We start from the raw sequence: 26,707 nt of genomic DNA, 5'->3' as shown, positions 1-26,707 counted from the left end.
CCGCAGCATTGTTAGCTTTGCCTGGCTTGCAGCAGCTTTGACAATTTCTGAGGATCAACTGAGTCTATTATATAGTCAACCCTCTGTATAAAAAAGCTGAGCATTCTTATTTGCAAATATGTTTATTTCCAGCTCTGCCTTGCTAGCAGACCTCTCCTTCTAGAGGCAAAATCTTAATTTAAAAAAAAAAAAAAGCATAGTCTGTATTATCTGATACCCAGTTTAATAATTATTTTATCTTCTTTTCACTACACACAATTAAGTAGGACACTCCAGTATTTCCCTTGCTGTTTTCAGTAGATCTTTCCCTGGTGAAAAAAATAATTGTTCTCATTTGTACGTAAATAAACATGTAATATAAAGCACGTCATGGATAACTTGTTTACCATGTTCCTAAATTGTAATCTTAGGGTTTTGGGGACAGTCACAAAAACTTGAGCTTCGGCAATTATGACATCTCTTGATATAGAAATATTTCTCTCTTTATGAAATCTCTATCTCTATGAGATATATTCAACGATAAACATTTCCATACATGTCTAAGTGTTTGTTATTGGACACCAGCATGCAGAGATCAGTCACTCATCAAGAAGCGGCACAGTCATCAATGACTTCTAGTGTTCATGTCACATGCAATGTATGAGGAGCAAGATGTCCTTTACCTACCATGTACTGTTAATGTCGCTGACGTTGTCTGGTCTCCAGTGTTACAGGTGTAGCGGCCAGCATCTTCGGATACCAAGTGGTGGATCACTAACTCAGCCACCGCACCAGCTTGCTTCATCACATGTTTATCGCTCGCGTGGAGTTGCTTGCCGTCTTTACTCCATTCCACTCGTGCATCAGGTTTGTTCAGCTCACAGCTCAGTGTGGCTGTTTCATCTACAGTGGCAACTGCATCCTGCAGTTCCTCTTTGAAAAGAGCTGGCAGGGCTAGATGTGAGTAAACAGATTATTTTGGTTAACCAAGGTACAAAGCTATATCTTTATCAGGCAGAGCCCCATTCATATATAGTGCATGGGTGCCTGCATTGGCGATAGGCAGCCGAAACGGCACCAGCACAGGGAGAAAGGACAGAAATACGCCATACTGCATAAATATGGTGCATTCCTGCCCTTTCACTTTGGCATAGGGAAGTAGAGCAAGATGACTTATGCCAAATTCCCTGACCATGTAGAAAATGAAAATAGAAACTCATGAACCGCAAGCTCAAAATCTGTATTCATACATACACAGAAAAATAATATGTCTATGTAGTGTAACTACAAATTTAGTAGTGTTGGCAAAATCTACAGTTCATAGGATTTACACCATACAGATGAATCAGAAGCCAAACACAAGTTGATGCCTTACAGTGATGGCATTACATGGTCATAAAACATGATTATTGGAAATATGCTGTGTATATACAAAGAGGGAGATTAGTGTTTGTGAACGCAACCGCAGGTGAACGTCATGTGGGAAGACCGTGAAAATCAAAGAAAAAAGTAAAAAAGATTGTGATAGGGCAAGGCCTTTCACGTCAGTGGTTAGGTTTAAAGTAAATCACAATAGGTTAATGAACCTGCATATAAAAAGAGTATATTTTGTTAATTCCTCCATTTAAAAAGAATGCACATTCCAGAAGATTAGTATTATCATTTATAGATGTAGTAGTAGATGAAGATGTAGAATAGATGAAGAGTAGTTAACATTTAGTAATGGAATGAGTGAGTAAGAAAAGCAAGACTGAGCAAAGAGTTTTTAGGCCACAGAAATTGGGAGATTATAGATGAGCTGTTCCAAGAAACGTCACAAGACCAACATTGTTAGGTATCAAAACGCAGGAACTAAGGATGTATGAAAGTAGCAGCCCCTACCAATGACAGTCAGTGTGGCTTTGGTAGTCTGGTCTCCTGAGGCGCAGGCGTAGGTTCCTGCATCTTCAGCTCTCACACTGTGCACCAAGAGCTCAGCAGTGAGGTCTGTCTGCACCATCTCATACTTCCTACCGGCCTTCAGCAGTACACCGTCTTTTCTCCACTGCACCGCTGCCCCAGTCTTGCTGAGCGTGCAGCTGAGCTTTGCGGTGCTGTCCGCTGTGGCTTCCTGGTTCTGGAGTTCCTTTTGGAAAAGTGTCGGCAAAGCTACAAGGTACAAGGGACACTTGGGTTAGGCACCAAAAACAAAGAAACCTTACAAGAACCACCTGTACTGAGGGCAGAATAGGTAACTGTAAGTAATTCTCTGCAAATTAAACAGCAGAATGGAGTTATTAAAACTAACATGCCATTGGTTAAGAGTCAAGTGTGACAAGCATGACGAATCATATTTTAAATATCATGAAAGACCAGTGTGAGCAAAGCATGGCCACTTATCCACCACAATGCAAGAGAGTAGTGTAAGTCACACAGCGCGCCTTTTGATACCAAAAAAGGATCTCAAAGTTAACTCAATTTGCCATATTTAGACCCTCAACATCCTCGTTACTGCTGAGGGGTTAGGAAAAGGAACAGAAACTGTTCACTGTTAACATGAAGTTAGAATCCAGTTTTCTATGACGTTCCTTCCTCTGTCTTCATAACCCCGGAGACTGAAGGAGAGTAACAGCAGTGATAGGGTTAAAACTCAAACGGTGGGGGGGCAGCAGCTACCCTAACTTATCGGCAAGGGCACCAAGGTCCTGCTACTTAAAGCTATTTGTGCACCTACGTTAAGTTTAGGTGCCCCTTTGTCTTTGTTTTACAAAGTAAAATAACATTTTGCATGGAGTTCATCACCCATACTCCTGGAGTGGTGTAATTTTACAGGTGAGAAAATCTCCTCACGAGGGGAGGCAACTGGTATTCCAGAGAAGATTCATGAAAACGTACTCCCTTGAGTATTTAAGGCACATTCCCATCCTGGATAATGTCAGAGGTTTCCACCAGCAGTAAATTCATATCCAGGCTGGGAATGAGGAGGGAACCAAGAACAGAAATAACGCAGGGTAGGAAAATGGGGTTGCTTAAGAGAAAAAATATGACAGCGAAGAGAAAAAACACAAAAAAGGTTATAAAGTGAATATGTACATATGTCGAGCATTTACACAGGTATAAATGGGTCCTAGGAGGTTGTTGGCACTATCATCCATTCAGTGACATCACAAGTAAGATGTCTGGGAGACGAGAGTCAACGAGTACAAATTCTTTGCAATGCAAGAACAAGCCTCTGACCTTCATAAAGTGCAATTAATTTGATAGCTCGCATGGTATCTATCATCACGAGATAAAAACTGACACATTACATGACAGGAGAAAGTGAAAGCTGCTTTGAAGTCAACAGTGTATCCAGAGTTCCATTGATCAGCTGCAGAAGAGCTCACACTGACTCCTATGGTAGAGGCCTTTGCTGGTTTCCGTTCATTAGATTTAAATTCCAGATAGCATACCTTGCCCTCACGGGCAGCATGTCTAGGATCTCTGTTACTTTTCAGTCTCTACAGGTGCATTACCCAGGAGCTTATGAAGATCAATGTAAAGTGTATGGTTCTGTGCATCTCAAACGTGCATTACCAGAGGTGGGTAGCGGATTTTACGTTTTGATCCCCAGTTAGAAGACTGCCTCTTCGTCTCTTAGTATTCCTTTTCTGCTTTAGAAATAAACCACAGTTGTCTTCACTTGAACACCGGGATGAAGTGTAAGTGAGATCTGTCAATGTAGCAAGATGTGGTTTGCACTCCCTTTGTTACAACTCAAGTTAATCCAGACCTTATTGATAAGTGGCATTGTCATTTTACAAATATCAAACATTTTTAACAAAAATAATAACAATTAAACATGTAGTGTAAGTTCTATACCGAATTATTTATTGATAATAATGTGTATCAGTTAAATACACAGCATTTGTAACATTATAGTTATATCTTTGGGGCTAGCAAAGAAGCAGTCCCATTAAACAAATAGAAAGATTGCATATTTTGAATGTCACTGTAAGAAATTGAGTTGTAGTTTGAGAGGGGAGAAACCTTACTCCAGCAGCAACGACAATTCTTATCTCTGTGAGACACAAGCAAACACCAAATTAACTTTGCTTAACCATCCACAAAACAGTCAGGCTTAACACAGAGGAAATATGTAAAGTAGTTACGCAGCACATCAAGCAATAATAAAGTGAAAACATAACACAAGAAAAATCCCAAACCATTTTAGAAAAATAGAGTACAATTTAATAAATGTTTTGACACCAAAACGACAGAAATCCAATCAGCAGAATTGTTGTTATGCAGTTTCAAAGGTTTAAGTGAAAATAGTGCCTAGAAGCACAAAGCGCAAACAGTGGTGATCTGGTCACACTGGGTCAGGACAAAGTCACAACTTCAGGCTGCATGTGATGGAGTGCAGGCTGGAAACAGGGACCAAGCTAGGCCCTCTGAACAAAGTACTTTAAATCCTGGTTGTGGAGCGCTGCAAGATCCTGTGTTGAGGATGCTTCACGTAGCAGCGGTTCCGAAGAAGCTGAGGCCTGCGATGCGTGGTCCTGTGTTGTCTTCAAAGATAATGTCGATGGGGGGCTTGTGGTACGAAGTCCTGCGTCAAGTATGCATCATGCACTGGCGCTTCTGAGGAGCCACAGGCTGTGCTGCTGTGAACTGTGTCATAGTCGAAGATGCCGTCAATGGGAGCTTGTGATGCGAAGTCCACCATTGAGGATGCGTCACACAGTGGCAGTTCCGAGCAGCTAAAGACTGCGATAGGATGTCCTGCGTCACAGATGCATTGTGTAGAGTCAGTTCCGATGCGGAGCTACGAGGAGATGCATTGCACTCGTCGGATCTACCCAGAAGGCCACTGCTGGGCTGGTAGAGCACCTTCAGGCCCACTTCCAAGTGTCCAGAACTGGGGTGGACCCACTTGGGGGCAAGACTCAACAGAGTCTATTTATACCTGATGCCAGCTTTAAAGTAGGACAAATTTCTGGAGGGCTTCAGCTCTAGAAGTGCTAGGAATTTCCTGCCTTCCGAACCTGGCCTCAGCCTGTCTGGGGACACAAAAGACAATTTTGAAGCCCTTTGTAAATGTGCTGAGGGAGAACCTTTGTGATGTGCAAGTGTAGTAGGTGATAGGTCTGCCCCCATCAAATCATAGATTGCCCTTCCTTACAACACCTATTTGCCCTTTGTCTCACTGTCTGAGAGCAATAAACAAACACCAACTGCCAGAAACCACTACTTTCTAAAAGTGACATTTTCAGAAAAGTGACTTAAAATTCCAACTTTAGCATTAAGGAAGGTTTTAAATTACCATTCTTTAGACACCAGACTCAATATTCCTACCTACTCCTAATTGAAAGTTATCACTTTTTAAATGTAATAAGGTAACCCAAAGTTATTCAATGGGAGTGGTATGCCTTGCAGTAGTGAAAAACACATTTAAGAGCTTTTCACAACCGGGACATGAAAAACGTAAACGTTTTGGTCCAACTTTTAAACACACTGGCCCTACCCTATGTTTTTTTTTATTTAGGCCTACCCTAGGGGTGACTTATCTGTAATAAAAAGGAAGGTTTAGGCCTTCCAAAAAGTTTATTATGCTAGGTTGAAATGACAGTTTAAAACTGCATATACAGGCTGCAATGGCAGGCCTGAGGCATGTTTAAAGGGGCTACTTTGTTGGGTGTTGATTTAGATACCGTATATAGGTTTCCCGATTTATGTCCTTATATAGGCACAATACGCATTGCCCATATTTAGGCATAGAAATCCTACTCTTATTTAGGCATTATCTACATCCGTTCATCTACGACACAAAAACCAAACCCTTAAGCCTTTAGGACTTACCCTTGCTTGGATATTGATTTCTCCAAGAACTCATTTATTATGCATGAACATCTATTCCTTAGGGGTTCATTCATGACGTTCTTATGCCCTACTTGTACGTCAATACTGGCATTCCTAAACACCATCAAGGTATAAATATACCTTCACTCACCATGGCAAACCACGGTACGACTGCATACTTGCACGACGTCGCTCGCCACGGCAAGTTCAGAAGCAAGTCAAGTCCCCGCCTGACACACTGACCGGACGCTGTCATCCTCCTCGCAGAGAATCCAGCTCCAGTGTTTCTGACTCCCCTTGCGGGGTGTTAGAGATCAAGACTCGGAAAGAGATTCCAACCTCACTCATTCTAAGGTATGGAGCGGACTAGAACCTAGAGGGGCTTTTGGCAAATCTTGGCAACTATAGCGAACTTAGACTATAGACAAACAGCACCTACTTCTTTACCTCGTACTACACTTAGGTTAGGTACACTGGGGTAGAACTAGCTAGAAGCATCAGATGAGTAGTAACATTTTAGCCTGTGTTATTTATGAATGTATTTTATGAATATCTGTCATAGCTACACGACATGCTATTGCAGTATTTTTTTATCTTACTGCTAACGCTGTACATATTTTACTTCGCATTCTGTCTTACGATTGTAGCAGTTCATATCTCTTTCTTGCACGAGAAATAAGACTGTTCAATAAACCCTTTTTATTGAAACGCCCGTCTATCTATTTCTGTGTAACTGTAGAAACGAAGCATGCACGATTGAATGAGTGAAACTGTTATCTATTGTTTCCACGATTCTGAGATTGTTCCGATTCTAAGGGAAAGAAAGTTGTCATGTTTATGCAGTTGTCAGAAACTAAATCCTTCTTGGTTATTCGAGAAGTTTCTAGTGGCCTCTGAGTTAGCTGGCACACACACGTAATTAATTTTAATGTACTCAATAGAGACATATTGACCTCAGTCCTATGTCAAAGCTATAGTGTATATTATTCCAATGAGCAGGGCCTATCAGGAAAATAGGAACTACACTACATGGCGTCCAACGGTTTGGTAAGGCACTAATTTAACGCTAGATACTGAAGTAACTCAGTCATGCTTTTCTCAGAGACCCCTACTCATAATACTCCATAAGATGTCTGGAGTGGGTAGGGATAATATCCGCCATAGCTGAGTAGGACAAAAATCCTATGTATTAGCTGTTTGGTTTATTCAACATTGAAGGACCCAGTGTTCCACAATACTGTGCACCTTATCTTTGTTTCCTTGAAACTTGTTCTACATTTTTCATTAAACAAAATGTCTGATACAGAGGCTGCGGCGGACCAAGTCGTAGCAGGCTTTAATGAAACCGATGAGGGTGTTATAAACATCCATCCAAATTTAAGGAGAGCCATCACTCTAAATATTATAAAACATGGCCTAACACCAAGAGGTGGTAGAGCAGTTTTTGTGATTGAGGCACATGAATCTCACCAGACAGAGGTATTCTATTCATGGATAGTATTCCCAGAATCAAATCCAGTAACAAAAGTGTTTCACTTCTATAAAGAAGATGAACCACCTGAGGAATATATTCCCTTCGAGGATGTTGAAATTCCACCCACATACCAGGAACATAATCTCTGGTTTAAAGGCGCCCTAAAACATTACAATCACATTACCAGGCTCGGTCCACTAGGTAGACCAGGAGCAACATGGCCGATTTTAGTTGGCTACACACCTCATTCGGACATTGACGAAATGTCAGACGTAGAATTACTTGCTCAACTCAAAGAGTTAATCAAAATATATAGACAATTGGTTCAATATGTCATACGGACTTTCACAGTCCAACCAACAATAGCCATTCCAAGACAAACCCCTCACCAGGGGAATGCGCTAAAAATTACACCACAGACTTCATATGCAGCCATGGGTAAAATGCCCACAAAACGTGAACAAATTCCGTTCTGAATAGCTCAGAAAATTACTCAGATTGAAGCGGTATTTCCCAATACCAGCCCTTATGAGAAACATAGAATTCTAACAATCTGTTTACCAATGGGGATCACACTACATCTGGAAGACTGCACCATACCTGATCTCCTGAAACAAATTAAAAACGAATACGGGGCAGAGCCTGCTCTGAATTTAGGTATGAAGTTTCTGAAAAATTTCAACCAGGTTTCAACAATAATATTATCTAATATTAAAGGAGAAGCAGCATCAGTGGCAATCCGCCAGAAATTAAGGGAATTTGATGTAACAGAACAACCACAAGAACTAGCCAGAATAATTGAAAAATCCTATGAAGAATTAGGCCGAGTCAGTTATAGGAGCGAAACCAGTTAAACCACAACTGTCTGAAAGTCCTGAAAAGGCCTTTATTAAAAACAATCCTAACCTCTTCTAAAAAGAAGTGGGAAAATAACAAACAACATTCTAAAGAGAAAGATTCTCAATCCCGAGGTAGGTCTCCTCAAAAGGAGCCCTCTGAAAGGAGGTATAACCTCAGGAATAGGGATAATTTGAGGAAACCTGACAGTTACCAAAATACTGATACACGTTCCTCTCGTACCTTTCAGATATCGTCACAGACATCCGAAAGAAGAGGATGGTCAGATGGAAAAGAAGAACGCGTGCAGTCCAAAGACTATCAACACGTTCAGAGAAACAAACAGAAACCTCAATTCTCCAAGAAGAAAGAAGCAGGTCTGAAGTTACGACATGCCGAGGATCCTGAGAACACAACTCAAGAACGGAGAATGGGATCAGACAATGTTGGACAGCGCAGCAGAAGTAACAATAGCTCGCCAGAACCTGAAGGGACTTCTGGAGACAGTGGACTTGAATGAGGACATTCAAGTTGAGACTGTAGACACCAGGGTTAGCGCTCCACATAGGTTATATGAAATAACACTCCTGATGGAGGGATACATACCAAGAAAAGTGAAAGCACTCTTTTGGGAGCATCTTTCAAGGGGTTATGACATACTTCTAGCAGAACGGGACTGGCCACCTGTCAAGACCTCTGCAGTAGTAATTAAGTCGGGAGGTCAGGTAAGGAAAATCAGTAATGAGCTCAAAAAGGCAAGCAAATACCCAAGATGGAGGAGATTACGATCATCAACCAGTCAAACCTTGAAGACAAGGGTCATTTGTCTTCAGAAGCAAAATGGAGAAAGAATCAGGTCAAGACCGATAAAGCTAGGTCAGCAGTCTAGTGTTTTGACCCTTGCGCCCTCTAGCTGGATGAAAAGCTCTCGCGCTGCGAACTCTCAGTGCACTTTAACTGACATTTGAGACGCGATAACGTCTCTCTGCAGTCTGGCTTCTGACAGAAATTCCTGGAAGAAGATTTCAGCTGTATTTTCGACTATTTCCTGTCACTGCTTTGGCTCTGAAAAGCTAAGTAATCTTTCTCGATATTTTCTACACGTATTTAGTAAAACTGGAAAAAGACATTTAAACCCGGTCATGCCTAATTGGTTCCTGTCAAGAGAAGTTAGGAAATAATAATTCCACAGTTTAAAGCGCATTCAGTTAAACTTGAAAAAGACATTCAGGCAAGCATCTGGCATTCATCATTTTTATGAGGTTCCTGTCAAACTGGACTTCACCAGGAATTCATTCAGTGTTAATGTGTGTACACTGAAACCCTTGAAAGAATTATTTTCTAGTAGTCACTTTTCCACTAAACAGCAAGAGAAGGTTTCACTGCACATTAACCAAGTTCAGAAGTTTGTGAAGAACATTTTTTATGCTAGCGCGCTAGTAGGGGTTTTCTCCTAACTGAAATATTTTGCATAACTAATTACCTTCTTTTCTTCGGAAGAAGCATAGTGGAACATTTTGGTAAGCAGTTCAAGAGGCTAATATTTCAGCAAGAAGATAAGGTACAACAATTTTCTTCATTGTTTCATTGCTGTGATACAAGACTTTATTTTTGTAATATTCAGAGGAGAGTTTCTTGGCATCCAAGCTACAAGAACATTAAAACAGTATACTCATCCTCCTACAACCTCAGAAAAGTTAAAATAGAGAGAAGCAAAAGCCTTGACTAAATGGGTAATTTCATAATTGTATTCTAATATATATATATATATATATATGTATTTAAGAGATGTTAGAGTAGAATGTTAAATGCATTGTCATTATACAGGTGCTGAGTATCCAAACCCAAGCAGAGTAGTGGAGACCAGAAGAAGCATTCTGAGTCTTCGTGTTAAGGCAGTCTCTCTTTCTGTCCACTTCCCCTTTCCCCCCTGCGGTTGCGCCATTCCAGAATTTACTTGCTCTGGAGGGTGTAGCAGCGGAGGGGCGTTGGGACCATCCTCGACTCCTGCGGTTCAGTCTGGTATCTTGACAGATTGAAGTGCCAGCACCTTGCCGCCTGAGTTGAGAATGGCTGAAGGATTGGATGTGAAGGCCTTGGCCGGAATTCTCGAAGGCTTACAAATTCAGCTAACCAAGACTATAGAGGAGAATAAGAGTTTAAGAGAAGAAGTTAAAAGATCACAACAAGAGACACATATGATTAGGCTAAGAATGGATGAATTAGCTGCCAGTTCCTCCTCTCTTCCTGGTTTAGAGTCTAATCGCAAAACAGCTGCTGAGGTTGCCACACAAGTAATCCATTCAGTTTCACCCATTGTTCCATTGGCAAATCCTGAAAGGTATAATGGAGATCCTCATAAGGCCCAAGTTTTCTTAACGCAGTGCTCCTTGCACTTCCTATGTAGGTCAGTGGTTTTCACAGAGGATCAAGCTAAAGTTGCTTTCGTGCTGTCTTACTTGAGCGGTGATGCAGCTGCATGGTCTATGCCCTTGATTTCCCGCAATGAGCCTGTTCTTTATGATTATGAGCTCTTCAAAAAAGAATTTTTGAGAATTTTGACAGGAGAACTGCAAATCAGACTGTAGACAATGAGCTATTAGATCTTAAACAGGGAAACAGAGAATTAATTGCCTACATTGCTCAATTTAACAAATTAATAGTGGAAACAGAGTGGCCCGAGAGTAAGAGATCTGCAATTTTTTATCGGGTCTAAAGGATGAGCTAAAAGACGCCCTGGCACAAATACCTCACAGACCGCAAGACGTCTCAGAACTCATTGATCTGGTGCTTCAAATAGAACATCGTCTGTTCGAGAGAAGATCTGAAAAGGAGAGATTTTCGTGTATTTGTTCCACGATTAGACAGGGCAAAGATAGAAGCTAACAAGTCAGAGTCAAGTTCAAGTGAAGAACCTATGCAGATAGGATCCATTCGAGGTCCTCTTTCCAAAGAAGAGCGAGAAAAGAGAAGATTGAAGAATTTGTGTATGTACTGTGGAGCGTCTGGTCATTTTTTGAAGGACTGTCCCAAGAAGCCCACGTCTAATCAGGGGTTAAAAGACAGATCCCATCAGTAGAGGGAGTTGCCCTGGTGGGAAATAAAAAAGAGACAACTCCGGAACACCAACAAGTTATCAACACCTTGCAGTCTGCAGCCCCACATTTATCTGTGTCGTTCACTGCGAAATTTGGATATACTAAAATTAAGAATGTATCTGTGATGATTGACTCAGGAGCCACAGGCAATTTCTGTGACTTGAAGTATGCCAAAAAAGTTGGAATCCACGCAATTAAAAAGAAACATTTGGAGGTGGTCCGGGCAGTTGATGGTTCAACTCTTACTTCTGGTCCAATCACAGAAGAAACCGAGACCATCGAATTAATTGGGATACAAGGACATCGAGAATATCTAAGATTCAATCTAATCGACGCTCCTCAATTTCAGTTGATTTTAGGCTTACCCTGGTTAACTGAGCATAACCCAAAAATCGATTGGGAGAAACGCACTGTGGAGATGTCCTCTGCATATTGTCAAAGGAACTGTTTTCATGGACAAAGAGTTCATTTAGTTGGTTCTCCCGCAACAAATTTGGCTCAGTTAAACACGATTTGCGTCATGGATTTGAAAGAAATTCCAGAAGAATATTTAGATCTAACCAGCGTATTCGATCAATCTAATGCAGAGAAGCTCCCACCTCATCGTGAATACGACTGCAAGATTGAATTAGAACCAGGAGCGGTCCTTCCGTGCAGTCGTATTTATGCGCTCACTGAAGCAGAAAATCTTTACCTCAAGACTTATCTGGACGATTATCTAAAAAATGGCTTTATACGTCCTTCTCAATCTCCTGTCTCGTCGCCTTTGTTTTTGATTCTGAAGAAGGACGGGAGTCTTTGCACCTGCATTGACTTTAGAGCCTTGAATCAGGTCACAGTAAAAAATAGGTATCCACTGCCTTTGATTTCTCAGCTGCTGGATCAGGTTAAAGGGGCAAAGATTTATATAAAGCTTGACCTAAGGGGCGCGTATCATTTGGTAAGAGTGGCCGAAGGCGATGAGTGGAAAACAGCTTTCCGCACTAAATATGGCCTTTTTGAATATCAGGTCATGCCATATGGATTGAGCAATGCGCCAGCGGCTTTTCAGCATTTCGTAAATGATGTCTTACGTGAATTCTTGGATCGAGTAGCAGTTGTCTATATTGATGACATTCTGATATTCTCTGAGAATATGGAGGAACATGTACTACACGTGCGAGCAATTCTACAAAAATTATTGGAAAACCACCTTTTTGTAAAGCTGGAAAAGTGCTCTATTCATACTAAACAAGTGGAATTTCTAGGATTTGTTTTGTCTGCAGATGGAGTGGCGATGGATCCATCAAAGGTGAAAGCTATAAGAAATTGGTCTACCCCTAGAAACATCAAAGAAGTCCAAAGCTTTATTGGGTTTGCCAATTTCTACAGATGATTTATTTCTAATTTTTCCGCCAAGGTGAGTCCTCTAACTCAACTGTTGAAGAAAGGAAGGAAGTTTTTGTGGTCCGATGAAGCAGAAAAGGCCTTTCAGTTTTTGAAGGAAGCGTTTACCTCTGCTCCCATCCTGATAGACCCAGATCCAGATCAGGCTTTTTTTGTCGAAACTGATGCTTCAGATTTTGCCACGGGTGGTATACTTTCACAGAGAAATAAACAAACTGGCCAAATGCACCCCGTGGCCTTTAGATCACGAAAGTTATCGGACCCAGAAATTAACTATTCAATCGCCGATAAGGAATTATTGGCTGTGAAGGAAGCTTTTCAAGATTGGCGACACTACTTGTTGGGAGCCAAGCACTGTGTGACTGTATTTACTGACCATCGCAACCTACAATTTTTTAAATCAGCTAAAACTCTTACTCCGCGACAACTTAGGTGGTCACTATATTTCTCTGAGTTTAATTTTGTAATCACCTATAAACCAGGAGTGAAGAATGGAAAGGCAGACGCTCTATCGCGAATGAACATGCCAGAAGATTCAAAGGGTCCATCAGTTGAGTCAATCATTCCAGCTAATAAAATCTTGGGAGCAACTCATCTAGAAGAATTCACACAAGAAATACAACGATCAAACTCAGAAAAGAGTTTAGAAGTTTGGGCAGCAGAAGATGCAAAAAGAACGATAAAAGATGGACTTCCTTATTATGAAAATGCCTTATACCTTCCCATGAATGAACTTCAAGAAAAGGCATTGAGGAGCTGTCATGACGATCGATTAGCGGGTCATAAAGGCATACAAAAGACCTTAAGTTTATTGAAAAGACATTTTTGGTGGCCAGGCATGGCGGCTCGAGTAAGACAGTAGGTTTCAACCTGTGAATTGTGTATCAAGGGGAAACCGAACAGACAGGCTCCTCAGGGTTTATTGCAGCCTTTACCAAATCCCCCTAGCCCCTGGCACACAGTGTCAATGGATCTAATTGTTGATCTTCCAAATAGTCATGGTTACAACACTATATTGGTGTTTGTGGACTCCTTTTCGAAGATGAGTCATTTCATTCCAATAAAAAATATTCCCACTGCCTACCAATTGGTTCAACTGTTTAATCAACACATCGTTCGAACTCATGGTGTTCCACAAGTAGTGATCTCGGATAGAGACTCTCAATTTGTGTCAAGATTCTGGAAAAAGTTCATGCAAAATCTGGGTATTGACACTCAATTTTCTACCAGTTATCATCCGGAAACGGATGGTCAGACAGAGGGTGAATCAAGAATTGGAGCAGTATTTGAGATTGTATTTGTTAGAACAAGAAGGGAATTGGTCAGACTTGCTTTGGACAGCTGAGTTTGCATATAATAATGCAGTTCATGATTCTACTGGTTACACTCCCTTTTATTTAATTACGGGTAGACATCCAAGTTTAATGTTAGGAGAAAAAGACAATTCAGTACCAGTGGTAAAGGAGTTAATAGATCAATTAAAAGACTCTTATCAAAAGACTCAAGACAATTTAATGAGAGCAAAAGAATCATACAAAAAACATGCAGATAAAAAGAGAAGACAAAGTCCACCTTATGTTGAGGGAGATCAAGTTTGGTTGTCTACTCGCCATCTTAGGTTAAAAGGAAACAGAAAATTTCAGCCACGTTTTATTGGTCCTTTTAAAGTTAATAAGGTGATAAGTCCAGTAGTAGTAAAACTTCATCTTCCAAAACAGATTAAGGTATATCCAGTGTTTCATGTATCACTCTTAAAGAAAAGTCCTCCAGACGTCAGACTAAAGAGATCCCCTTTACCAATTCGAATAGAATCAGAGGAGGAGTTTGAAGTTAGCAGCATTCTAGACTCTAAAATCTCTCAGGGCAAGCTATTCTACTTGGTGGACTGGAAGGGGTTTGGCCCAGAGGAGAGATCATGGGAACCCTTTTCAAACATTCATGCCCCTAGGCTAATAAAGAAGTTTCATAAGATTCATCCAAAGAAACCAAAAATGGGAGAACCCTTTTTGGAGGGAGGTACTGTCAAGACCTCTGCAGTCGTAATTACGTCGGGAGGTCAGGTAAGGAAAATCAGTAATGAGCTCAAAAAGGCAAGCAAATACCCAAGATGGAGGAGATTACGATCATCAACCAGTCAAACCTTGAAGACAAGGGTCATTTGTCTTCAGAAGCAAAATGGAGAAAGAATCAGGTCAAGACCGATAAAGCTAGGTCAGCAGTCTAGTGTTTTGACCCTTGCGCCCTCTAGCTGGATGAAAAGCTCTCGCGCTGCGAACTCTCAGTGCACTTCAACTGACATTTGAGACGCGATAACGTCTCTCTGCAGTCTGGCTTCTGACAGAAATTCCTGGAAGAAGATTTCAGCTGTATTTTCGACTATTTCCTGTCACTGCTTTGGCTCTGAAAAGCTAAGTAATCTTTCCGGATATTTTCTACACGTATTTAGTAAAACTGGAAAAAGACATTTAAACCGGTGTCTGGCATTCTTCATGCCTAATTGGTTCCTGTCAAGAGAAGTTAGGAAATAATAATTCCACAGTTTAAAGCGCATTCAGTTAAACTTGAAAAAGACATTCAGGCAAGCATCTGGCATTCATCATTTTTATGAGGTTCCTGTCAAACTGGACTTCACCAGGAATTCATTCAGTGTTAATGTGTGTACACTGAAACCCTCGAAAGAATTATTTTCTAGTAGTCACTTTTCCACTAAACAGCAAGAGAAGGTTTCACTGCACATTAACCAAGTTCAGAAGTTTGTGAAGAACATTTTTTATGCTAGCGCGCTAGTAGGGGTTTTCTCCTAACTGAAATATTTTGCATAACTAATTACCTTCTTTTCTTCGGAAGAAGCATAGTGGAACATTTTGGTAAGCAGTTCAAGAGGCTAATATTTCAGCAAGAAGATAAGGTACAACAATTTTCTTCATTGTTTCATTGCTGTGATACAAGACTTTATTTTTGTAATATTCAGAGGAGAGTTTCTTGGCATCCAAGCTACAAGAACATTAAAACAGTATACTCATCCTCCTACAACCTCAGAAAAGTTAAAATAGAGAGAAGCAAAAGCCTTGACTAAATGGGTAATTTCATAATTGTATTCTAATATATATATATATATATGTATTTAAGAGATGTTAGAGTAGAATGTTAAATGCATTGTCATTATACAGGTGCTGAGTATCCAAACCCAAGCAGAGTAGTGGAGACCAGAAGAAGCATTCCGAGTCTTCGTGTTAAGGCAGTCTCTCTTTCTGTCCACTTCCCCTTTCCCCCCTGCGGTTGCGCCATTCCAGAATTTACTTGCTCTGGAGGGTGTAGCAGCGGAGGGGCGTTGGGACCATCCTCGACTCCTGCGGTTCAGTCTGGTATCTTGACACCACCAGAATTTGTCAGAGAGTGCCCATATGGCAAAGACTTCATTTTGCCAGCCTTCCCTAACCATGTTCCAGTACATTTAAAATATACTTATGCCAGGAAATGGGCAGTGGCACCAGCATTATACAAAAATCATAAAGGATGGGATGAGGACTCACCTCACCATAAGATCCAGTTAAAAAATCAACCAACTGCACAAGGGCAGTATCCAATTAAGCAAGAAACTAAAAAACAGGTCAGGGAGATTTTAGATCAACTTGAATACCAAGGGGTGATTGAAACATGCACCTCATCTATGAGCAATCCTTTGTTTCCTGTTTCCAAACCGGACAATACATATCGTTTAGTATTGGATTACAGACACTTAAACTCTTGTTGTAAAACATTTGCAGAGCAAAATTCACATAGTACAGCATTAATGAATAACATTGTGCGTAAAAAATATAAAACCACATTAGATATTTCTAAATATAGCACCTGAAAGTAAGTATTTCACAGCTTTCTCAATAATGGGGACTCAGCGTCAATTCTGTCGTCTCCCTCAGGGATTCAAGAATAGTCCAGGGTTATTCTCAGCAAGAGTAACAGAGTTACTACAAATTTATGGTGACGAGGCATTGTCATATGTCGATGATATCTATCTGACAGACGATGACCTGAACTGGCACTTGAACAGGGTGAATACCATTATACTGGGCTTCACCTCTGAAGGTTATAAATTCAATTTCAGAAAATCAAGAATTGCCCATCTCAACGTCCTTTTCCTAGGATATGAACTATCAAGTGAAGGCAAAAGCCTGGCAGCCAACTTTTTAGAAAAGTGTGTGCTGCTCCAACCTCCAAAGACAATGAAAAACTTAGTCAATTCTAGGTTTCCTAAATTTTGGAAGAACATACATTCTAAAATACGCAGAAAGGGTTAAACTTCTCTACGAATTAATCAAACCTGATTTTAAAATCACACATTGGACACAGGAACACACAGATATCCTGCGTTCACTTCAAGCTGACATATTAGCAACAAAACACTCACAAACACGCGTAACCGTACGCAACTTAGTGATCGGAATCATTCCGGGTCAATGCGGATTCACCTACTTAACTTTTAAAGAAGGTGAAAAAGTATCAATTGCATAAAAATCACATTTTTATATGCAAGCAGTAATGAAATTCACATCGACAGAAAAAATTCTGACAGCAGTTTAAACCACTGTAGCAAAAGAAAGAGCCCTAGCACAGGGGAAACGCATTATGGTCGTAACCCCTGTACCAGCCTTAGCGGCAGTTACAAAAGCGAGTATTCCGAGTGCAAAAGCTTTGCATCCAAGATGGATACAATGGGTTAATTCTTTTGCTGCAACTGATGTTGAATATGTTTTTGATCCTTATTTAAATAACACAAGCATTCGTGCAATACGAACGCGAATTTCCTCTCCCTACTGAAATTCTCCCTCTTGACCAGTACGAATTTATAATTTATACTGATGGATCTGCACAACCCGCTACGGGAGGTAAGCAAGCTTATAGTGCAGCATGCACGATCGTTAAAGGTCGTATGCAAGACGGCAAATTCAGACCAATGGTCACAAAAACGCAATCACTAGGAGATTGTACAGCTCAGCGAGCTGAACTACAAGCATTTAAAATGGCACTTGAAAATACAGATCGCGAATTCCCCACACTCATAGTGTGCGATTCTTTTTATCGTGTTCAATAATACAATGAATATTTACAGAATTGGCTTTAAAATGGTTTCAAAGATGCAAAAGGTGGCACAATCAAGCATAAAGCGCTTTGAGAACAGGTATTTCAGTTGCGAAACGGACTACAAAAGACTCACATGATACACACGCTGAGTCATCAACTTGATGGCGTTCACGTTGAAGGGAATTAATTGGCTGATGAAGCCGCGAAAGAGGCTGTGCAAACGGCTTCCGTAGCTGCAATCACTCGTTCGTTCAAAAAAAACAATAGACAGTGAAATAATACTGGCTGTCAATGCTTCAAGCAAAGGCAGCGGTGGAGCGTTACCTAAAATGTTTCCACTCAAATACTCATATATAATTGATGAGAACAATGTTCCGTTTGCTCGAATCCCTGGAGTGGGGCATAGGGTAATACCAAACATGGAACATAGATTAGGACTAATACTAGCAGCACATGAAGGGATCACCTCTGCCAATGCAGGTGTTTCCGCCACAGTATCGTTATTAAAACAGAGATACTGGTGGCCAGGCACTAGGAAACAGATCAGGAAATATGTTTTGGACTGCGAAATATGTCAGAAGATGAATGTCTCTACTGTAAAACATCCTGCGCAGACGCCCCTGTTAATTTCAGATAAACCAGCATCATGTGTTTACCTGGACCACAGCGGTCCCTTACAAAGGGATGGTAACTATAAATATATCAAGGTCGCAGTGGATTCGTGTTCAAGGTTCCTTTGGATGTGGCCTCAGTGCTCGGCTGACGCTCGAACTGTTATAAAAGATTTGTGAGTCTTTATCAGTACATACGCAATTGGCACACTACATTCTGACCAGGGTCCTGCGTTTGGCTCTCGAGCTTACAAAGAAGCCATGGCCAGCTTGGGCGTAACGTTGCAGTATTCTTCTCCATTCCATCCTGAGGGAAATTCTGTTGTGGAAGAGAAACCCGGGACATAAAGCAGTCTGTAACAGCTAGGGTATTAGGTTCGGGTGATGGGTGGGTCAAACATCTTTATGGGGCCCAACGCTCATTAAACAATTTGCCAAGAAGTTCTCTAGGGGGTGTCACTCCATATGAAGTCCTATTTGGAACTAGAATGTTGATTCCGGACCTGGACATGAAAGGCACAGTGGTGGAAAATAAAAATATTTGATATATCAAAGATCGTTTCGCTGTTTTACAGGACTTAAATGAACTAAGATCGAAACAAAGCAACGTGTTCCTAAAGCCAACCACCAATGGGGAAAAACAAACCGTCCCAGCAAGGCCTGTCTGGATCCCAAAGCTTGGTGATCTAGTCAGAGAAAAGATCACGGAGAAGAAGGAATTTGGGCCTTCTTACAGACAACCAGTACCTGTCCTAGCAATCCACGGATCAAGACCAGTACTACTGCCGTTGCTTGATGGTAAAAAGGAGAAAAGATTTGTGTCCATCGACCTGATCAAACCACACTATGTGGCCGATACTAAGCAGTAGGCCAAGTGGACTCCGACAATGTAGCAGACGCACTCCGCTAGCTACAATCCAAGAGGTTCAAACTGAGAGACTCATCACCTTTGAATATTCTACAGTGAGAAATAAAAGACTAAGCAACAAAGCTATGGAACTCGTCCCTCTTGAAACCCAAATAACATTTCGTCCTGATACACAGGTCTACAACTAAGTAACAAGTGATAAACTGGTTCCAGCGATTTAATTGAATCCTGATGTGATTCCAACCATTGACAGAACTGCCTCTGGCTATTTCATGAACTTTGATACGTTTTCTGAGGATCCAAGCGAACCTGAAATGACGCCAGCACAAACAGACTTTTTTCATCTTGTGAAAAAGATTTATCTGGTTTCACCATGGATTGAACTATGGATTGTTTTGGGAATATTCTTCTTTCTACTTTGGTTAGCTCCGGTAATAACTCTGGGTATGCTGATAAATGGAAGATATATTCAAATGGACATGGCAAGTAAAGGAGTGAACTTACTTCTCCAGCCACACAAATCATCCTATCGTGAAGCAAGAGACTTGTCAGCAGTGAACATCACAGCCGTTCCTATACCAGAGGGTAATGTTTGGGACAGAATTGAATATGACATTTTTGGCCCGTCGGAACATTTGAAGATTCCGCACTTATTTAAAATGTAATTAAGTGACTTTATTACCTCTAGTACCTTTTCTGATGATTGGGACTTCGAGACTGTTAATAACATGATGTCTGATCTAGAGATGTCTGCAGTATTCCCAAATCATGAATATTTAGAGGGTTCATCAGACTATGAACAAATTTATTGTTATAACCACTATGGTCATCATTTCTTGCATAAATCTGCATCATCTAGAAATGTATTTATGTATAACCAATGGGAACATTGTCCTACACCTCCAAAGGGTAGCTCAAAAACTTTTGCAATGAAATTTCCATATTTTTCAGGGTACAACTTATCAAATCCAGAACCGTTTTATTTTTAGAATGTGAATAAGACAGGATCGAAAAATATGTTAACCAATATGAAACAGATTTATTCTGCATCCTTTATTACCCAACTGTCTAGACAGGGTTTCGACTTTTGGAAAGACAACATTGAGACAAAATCTGTCTGGGGTACAAAAGACTGGCAAGTGCAGGGGGTAGAAGCTTTGTTTAGAGCCGGTATCATCCCTGAGCAAATTATGTTTTTGAATGACACTGTCCAACAGACGTCTTGCCTTGGGTTAGCCAAGATCAAAGACATGAACACACCGACCATACCAATACCTGCAAGCAATAGCACTACACGGGGGAAGGTCGACGTACATAATATTTTGCATCACAACAGATCAGATCCAGAATGGAAAAAATGGTTGCTCTGGCCCACAGACACAAACAACTGTGAAGATCGATTCCTGAACAAAACACAGGGTTTCACTATCAATAGGCCGGTCCCACGCTATGTTCAAAGACAGCACCCAGGGGTAGTAACAACATACAGTGTAGGGAAACTCTGCCTTGATTGGCTACAGAAAGCTACACTGTAGGATGTAAAACAACACTTATCTTTACTTAAAGAAGGCGCAGACCTTAGGGAATTCTTGCTAGAACCAAGAAAACAGCGTCAAAAATGTTTCACATATGCCGGTATCTACGCTGTTTATAATGAAATATGGAATATTACCCAAGCAGAGACTGCAGAACGAATACAAGAAATTGATCGTATTAATTTAGAGAAATCTCTCGGTGTAGTAGACAATGGATTAACAACTCTGTCGTCCAGGATATATTCATTGGACAGCATTGTGTCTTCTGCCATAGACATCATAGAACAAGACTTGGTCATGTTGCAACATGGTCAGTCTCAACTGCGTTCTATCATACTATTAGGCTGGATGCTACAAAACTTGCAAGCAGGCTATGTGCCTTGGCATTTAATCAACTCTACGTCACTGTTTTCAGAATTCAATTTCACTGATAAACAGATCAAACTGGCACAAAGGGGAGCAGAGTATACGGTGCTGAGCATTGAAAAACTGGAAAAATTACCATTCACGGTGGCAGAAAAAACAGCTACTGAGCGGATCATACATGGTACAATTACTCTGCCTGTTACAACTTACCATTTTCGGTATTGCCTAAAACATATACCAGCAGGCAAATATGAAAGGTTGGGTAAAGAATACATCAAGACATCTTGGGATTTACCTTACACACATAGATGTTGGAGTGGGGGGCGTGAAGTGTTTCTTAGCGGTACAAACTGTGAAAATGCACTAAGCAGTTCTCTCCTTTGTCAGGGTATTAATTTACATGGGGCCTTCGATGGTTCCACTACAAACTTATCCTGTCACCTGCAAGGCTCACCAGCTGCAGTGATTAATCCAATTTTTGGACTACATTTCAAATGGAAGTTACCTCATGTTGAATGATCACATCTGCTGTGGCATGTTGCCAGGTATCCCATATCTAGTAACGGTTACATCCCGGGTCATTTGCTGTATGCAAGCCTTGTTTCCACAAATACAGACAGTCAGGGAGTCGCCTCTATGGCCTTCACTGAACATCTCTTCTATACGAATTGATACTCTAAGCAGAATGAAAGCCATTCTTTGACAACAAACCGTGCCACTGACCTCGGCCAAAGAAACCTATGATCTACAAGTTGCAAGGAATTCTGCCGAGATACATGCCCTTTTGAATACAAACTGCCCTATACATTTCTCCTAAACGTTGGAACGTATCTTAAACATGTCTGATATGAGCGGTTTTGTACATGTATTTAAGACCGTGTGTTCAGGACTGTTAGCACCTTTTCAAGCAGTCCTCTGAATAATTCCCAACTTCGTGCACTCTGTGCTTGGCGGACTGCCACTACTTTTTGGACTCATTGCAGGGATCCTATTTTTGCTCCTTCTGCTCCGATATGGCAAGCCAAATCATCAGCGTCACTCCAAGCACCATAGAGATGGAAATTAAGTGTTGTGAGCGCATCGTCCAAATTTTGGGTTTATCTCGTCTACGAGAATTAAATACCACATGGTTTCTGTCATTCAGAACAATCTGGCAAGATTGCATTTTACCTGTTCTACGCTGCCTACTTTGCGGTGAAGAATGCGTGCTAGACATCTGTCTAACACTTCCATCAGTCATGCCTACGGATATCGATACTATGCTGGACTCTGTAACGGCTCATGCTGTGTGTTGTCCCCAGCGGCTACCAATCCTGATGACGGCATTCATTGAGATCTCACAGACTCAAATAGCTACTGCTGAGGTACAAGAGGAAACAACAGGCACGCGGGTAACATCCGATACGAACATTGCTGATGCGACCAATGCTGAAGGCGATGCTTCTCATCTATGTGTGGTTAGTCTTCTAAACGAGGTAATCCAACTTTCACCTACAACGGTAGATGACTTTTTGTCTACAGGATTAGACGATTTCATGTTTTCGCCATCCTCATACACTGACTTTTGATTCAGCACACAGTGTACCGGGAAGACTGAATTTGGCCTTCATTTTTCCAAACAAAGACTAACCTTGGAACTTTTTCCTATGATTAATTTTTTTCTCCAAATTTGAATTTTTCTTTTTATGGAACAGTAATCTGCTTATAGTAGACCTATTCATAGAGAACAGAAATCTTTGATACACTTTTAGAGACTATATGTCACCTTGTCAAACACAATTGATTTATGTAACTTGACATGAAATGATTTCGGCTTTTTTCTTCTGTATTTACGAGCCATTTCATAACGTATATATGTATGTTCATTCATTTAGCATTCAATGTAAATATATGCTTAGAATGAAACATTGCTTTGATATGTACAGAACCAGTGCTTTTTCATGCATGGCAACAGTTTTTATGCATTTTACAAATTTATTTTTAAACATGTTCTTAGCCATCCATATGTAGCTATCTTTTAGATATGTTTAGGATTTAGTAATGTCGTTCATACGAAAGTGGAGTGGGTATTGTGTGTCGATTTAGATAACGTATATAGGTTTCCCGATTTAGGTCCTTATATAGGCACAATTCGCATTGCCCATATTTAGGCATAGAAATCCTACCCTTATTTAGGTATTATCTAGATCCGTTCATCTACGTCACAACGAGTTCTTGGAAAACCAGATTCTTAAGCCTTTAGGACTTCCCCTTGCTTGGATTTTGATTTCTCCAAGAACTCATTTATTATGCATGAACATCTATTCCTTAGGGGTTCATTCATGACATTCTTATGCCCGACATTTACGTCAATACTGGCATTCCTAAACACCTTCAAGGTATAAATATACATTCACTTACCATGGCAAACCATGGTTCGACTGCATACTTGCACGACGCGGCTCGCCACGGCATGTTCGGAAGGAAGTCAAGTCCCAGACTGATGCACTGACCAGACGCTGTCATCCTCCTCGCAGAGAATCCAGCTCCAGTGTTTCTGACTCCCCTTGCAGGGTGTTAGAGATCGAGACTCTGAAAGAGATTCCAACCTCACTCATTCTAAGGTATGGAGCGGACTAGAACCTAGAGGAACTTTTGGCAAATCTTGGCATCTATATCTAACTTAGACTATAGACAAACAGCACCTACTTCTTTACCTCGTACTACACTTAGGTTAGGTACACTGGGGTAGAACTAGCTAGAAGCATCAGATGAGTATTACCATTTTAGCCTGTGTTATTTATGTATGCATTTTATGAATATCTGTCATAGCTACACACCATGCTATTGCAGTAATATTTTATCTTACTGCTAACGCTGTACATATTTTACTTCGCATTCTGTCTTACGATTGTAGCAGTTCATATCTCTTGCACGAGAAATAAGACTGTTCAATAAACCCTTGAAACGCCCGTCTATCTATTTCTGTGTAACTCTGTAGAAACGAAGCATGCACGATTGACTGAGTGAAACTGTTATCTATTGTTTCCACGATTCTGAGATTGTTCCGATTCTAAGGGAAACAAAGTTGTCATGTTTATGCGGTTGTCAGAAACTAATTCCTTCTTGTTTATTCGAGAAGTTTCTAGTGACCTCTGAGTTAGCTGGCACACACAAGTAATTAAGTTTAATGTACTCGATAGAGACATATTGACCTCAGTCCTATGTCAAAACAATAGTGTATATTATTCCAATGCGCAGGGCCTATCAGGAATACAGGAACTACACTACAACTTAAGTGGGTGACACAATCAGGGTTGCAGGACACACAAGTAAATTCAATGTGCCAACTGAGTGTAAGCCAATTTCACACCGTTTAACGGAGAGAGCTCAAACACTTTAGCACTGGTTAGCAGTGGTAAAGTGATCATAGTTCTAAACGCAACAAAAACAAATTGAGCAAAAACAGGAGGAGTAAGACAAAAAGTCTTCTTCAATCAGTCAGGGGTTTATAAAGCGCGCTACTCACCCGTGAGGGTCTCAAGGCTATGGTGACCCTGCATAGATAGCTTAGTCCAACAACCGCAGACACAAGTCTGGCTTGCTACTTCTACAATTGTTTACTATTCAGACAAGGCACATTTGGAGCATCTTGGGAACTAAAATGCTGCTAATTTAAGGCAGCAGCAGCAAAATGGGGTGTTCATGATTTAATCTTTTACACAATGGCATTTCATGCATTTCTGGAACCGGACATAAATTTTAGCACTCACTAGAAATCACAAGTTATTCCAAATTCTACAAACTAAGGGTGTCATTTAGACCCTTGTGGTCAGTCAACCAACTCCCCGGGGTCCTGAGGCTATGGCCTTCCTCATGGCTGAGGAACATCAGCCATATTCAGAGCCCCCTGCCTACCTGGTGGGATATCTGTGCTTTAGAAAAGCAGCTGCTTAGGTGGCTCCCCTCACAACACAGCTTTGCCCAATGGTGCAATTTGAAAGTGCTTACTTGGCAAACATTTGTTGAGGACACAAACTCCCAAAGTGCAAGATTGTTTTCTTTAAGCAAAGAACAAAGTGCATGTGTGGATTTCGATATTTTCTGTCCTTACGTCCACCATGCATCGCATGATGAATACAGGCAGGAAAAATAAGTGACGTTAGCCTGACCGAGCCTTACCCTCAATAGGATGAAACAATCATCATTGTGACTTAGGGGTCCTTTGGCTGATGGGCAACAAGGTCAGAAGTGTATGCTGTCGAGTCAGTGGAGGCTTTCCAACGTAAAGACAGTGCTTCCCCAGATTTTAAATAGGTGAGAACTGACAGCCAGGCAGGGTGGCAGCAACGTTGATTTACAGTGATATTCCCTCTCCGTCAAGCTCTAAATAAGGCAATAAGTTTCAGAAATTAAGGAACGATCCATCAGATAAGTGGAATTTTAAAATCTGCTTGGAATTCTTAAAAAATACAGCTGTGGCGATAAGTGTAGGCAGATTTCGAGATTCAGCGAGTACATTTTCACGCATGGAATCCGATACGGAAGGGGGGGTGTAGAAGCTTTGAAATTCATTTACATTACTGTTCACACCAGACATCTATAACATGCTTCTAAATCCAGTGGTAATGACCAGCAGTGGTATTTCTGTCACGGAGTGGTATTATAGCTGAATTTAGGTGTGACCTGCAGGATTGGTAAGCATAACATGTCATAATAATTTCCAGCAGGCCAACTGCATGTTTTCTCTGCCATAAGATAGAGGTAGTCAGTGATGGAAATATCATGGAGTGATGCAGCAATATACTTATTGGTTAAAAATGATTTCTGAAACAGGAGCATATAATTTACTTAGCCAGAATTTTATGTGAGTGTACGTATCTAAACTAAGAAAAAGACCTTTGAATCCTGTATAAAGACCTAGCATAAATACCTTGTGGAGGATTTGGAAGCAAAATACAAATAGTGTGTTGGGAGATTGAAAAGGAACAATGTGCACTGGAATTGCATAATTTCAGAGCCCTGAGGAAGAGACTGTCTCTCAAAAGTGTTATGTGATTGTCTAAAGAGAAGGGTAACTGTGACTGCGGTCTAAAGATAATAATATGTAATAAAGAAAATAAATGCAATGCTATCTACTTTTCATTTTTGTATCTACCACCAAAAGGAGAACCAGGGTTTTTGAGTGAAGTGCCCGTACTGGGCCAATCTTCAGTGTCAAACCAGAATCCTCATTACAAGCTGTTAAATGGTAAAATGTGTGGTACCCGGATTATCACACATTTTTAATGAAACTGCTGCTCTCCAGGAGAAGGGAAATTGTTTTTGTTGCAATGTATATTTTCAAGCAGCCCTTACAGTGGTACATACTTGTTTCCTTGGGTAGCAAAAATACTTAAGGAACAGACAAATTTAAAAGTTACTGAATAAAATAATGTACCATGGCACGGTAGTAAAGGTTTCCTCCTGGCAAAGCATTTCCCCATGTTAGCAAGCTCCACTGGAAATCAATATGGCAGACAGAAGCCCACAGTTAAAGCATACACAAACAGGCATCGGCAAAGGCAAAATGTTGTGCCTTGGCGAGCAAGTGAACTACTTAACATTTTTTGGTATTGCAAGCATATGCCACAAAGATAAAAAGAATAAAACATGCTACCACCTAAACGTGG

The 26,707-nt window shown here is 40.8% G+C and overlaps 1 protein-coding gene across 27 annotated transcripts in view; it reads right to left on the bottom strand.

Moving 5' to 3' along the window:
• OBSCN (obscurin, cytoskeletal calmodulin and titin-interacting RhoGEF) overlaps nt 1-26,707 on the bottom strand; it is a 1,809,553-nt gene that overhangs the window by 1,272,860 nt on the left and 509,986 nt on the right. For 25 of the 27 annotated variants that reach the window (XM_085628811.1, XM_085628818.1, XM_085628815.1 and 22 more), the window contains 2 exons: nt 1,861-2,127; nt 667-933 (listed from right to left, as the gene is read on the bottom strand). The exons of 1 other annotated variant lie outside the window; for it this stretch is intronic. In XM_085628811.1, coding sequence (XP_085484937.1) covers nt 667-933; nt 1,861-2,127 — 534 coding nt within the window. The remainder of the gene's footprint in view (nt 1-666; nt 934-1,860; nt 2,128-26,707) is intronic. One more of the 27 variants, XM_085628839.1, reaches the window with a different exon arrangement.

The sequence above is a fragment of the Triturus cristatus genome, chromosome 10 (genome assembly GCF_964204655.1).
Source record: "Triturus cristatus chromosome 10, aTriCri1.1, whole genome shotgun sequence".
NCBI lineage: Eukaryota > Metazoa > Chordata > Amphibia > Caudata > Salamandridae > Triturus > Triturus cristatus.
This window is presented reverse-complemented; position numbering and strand designations above follow the sequence as displayed.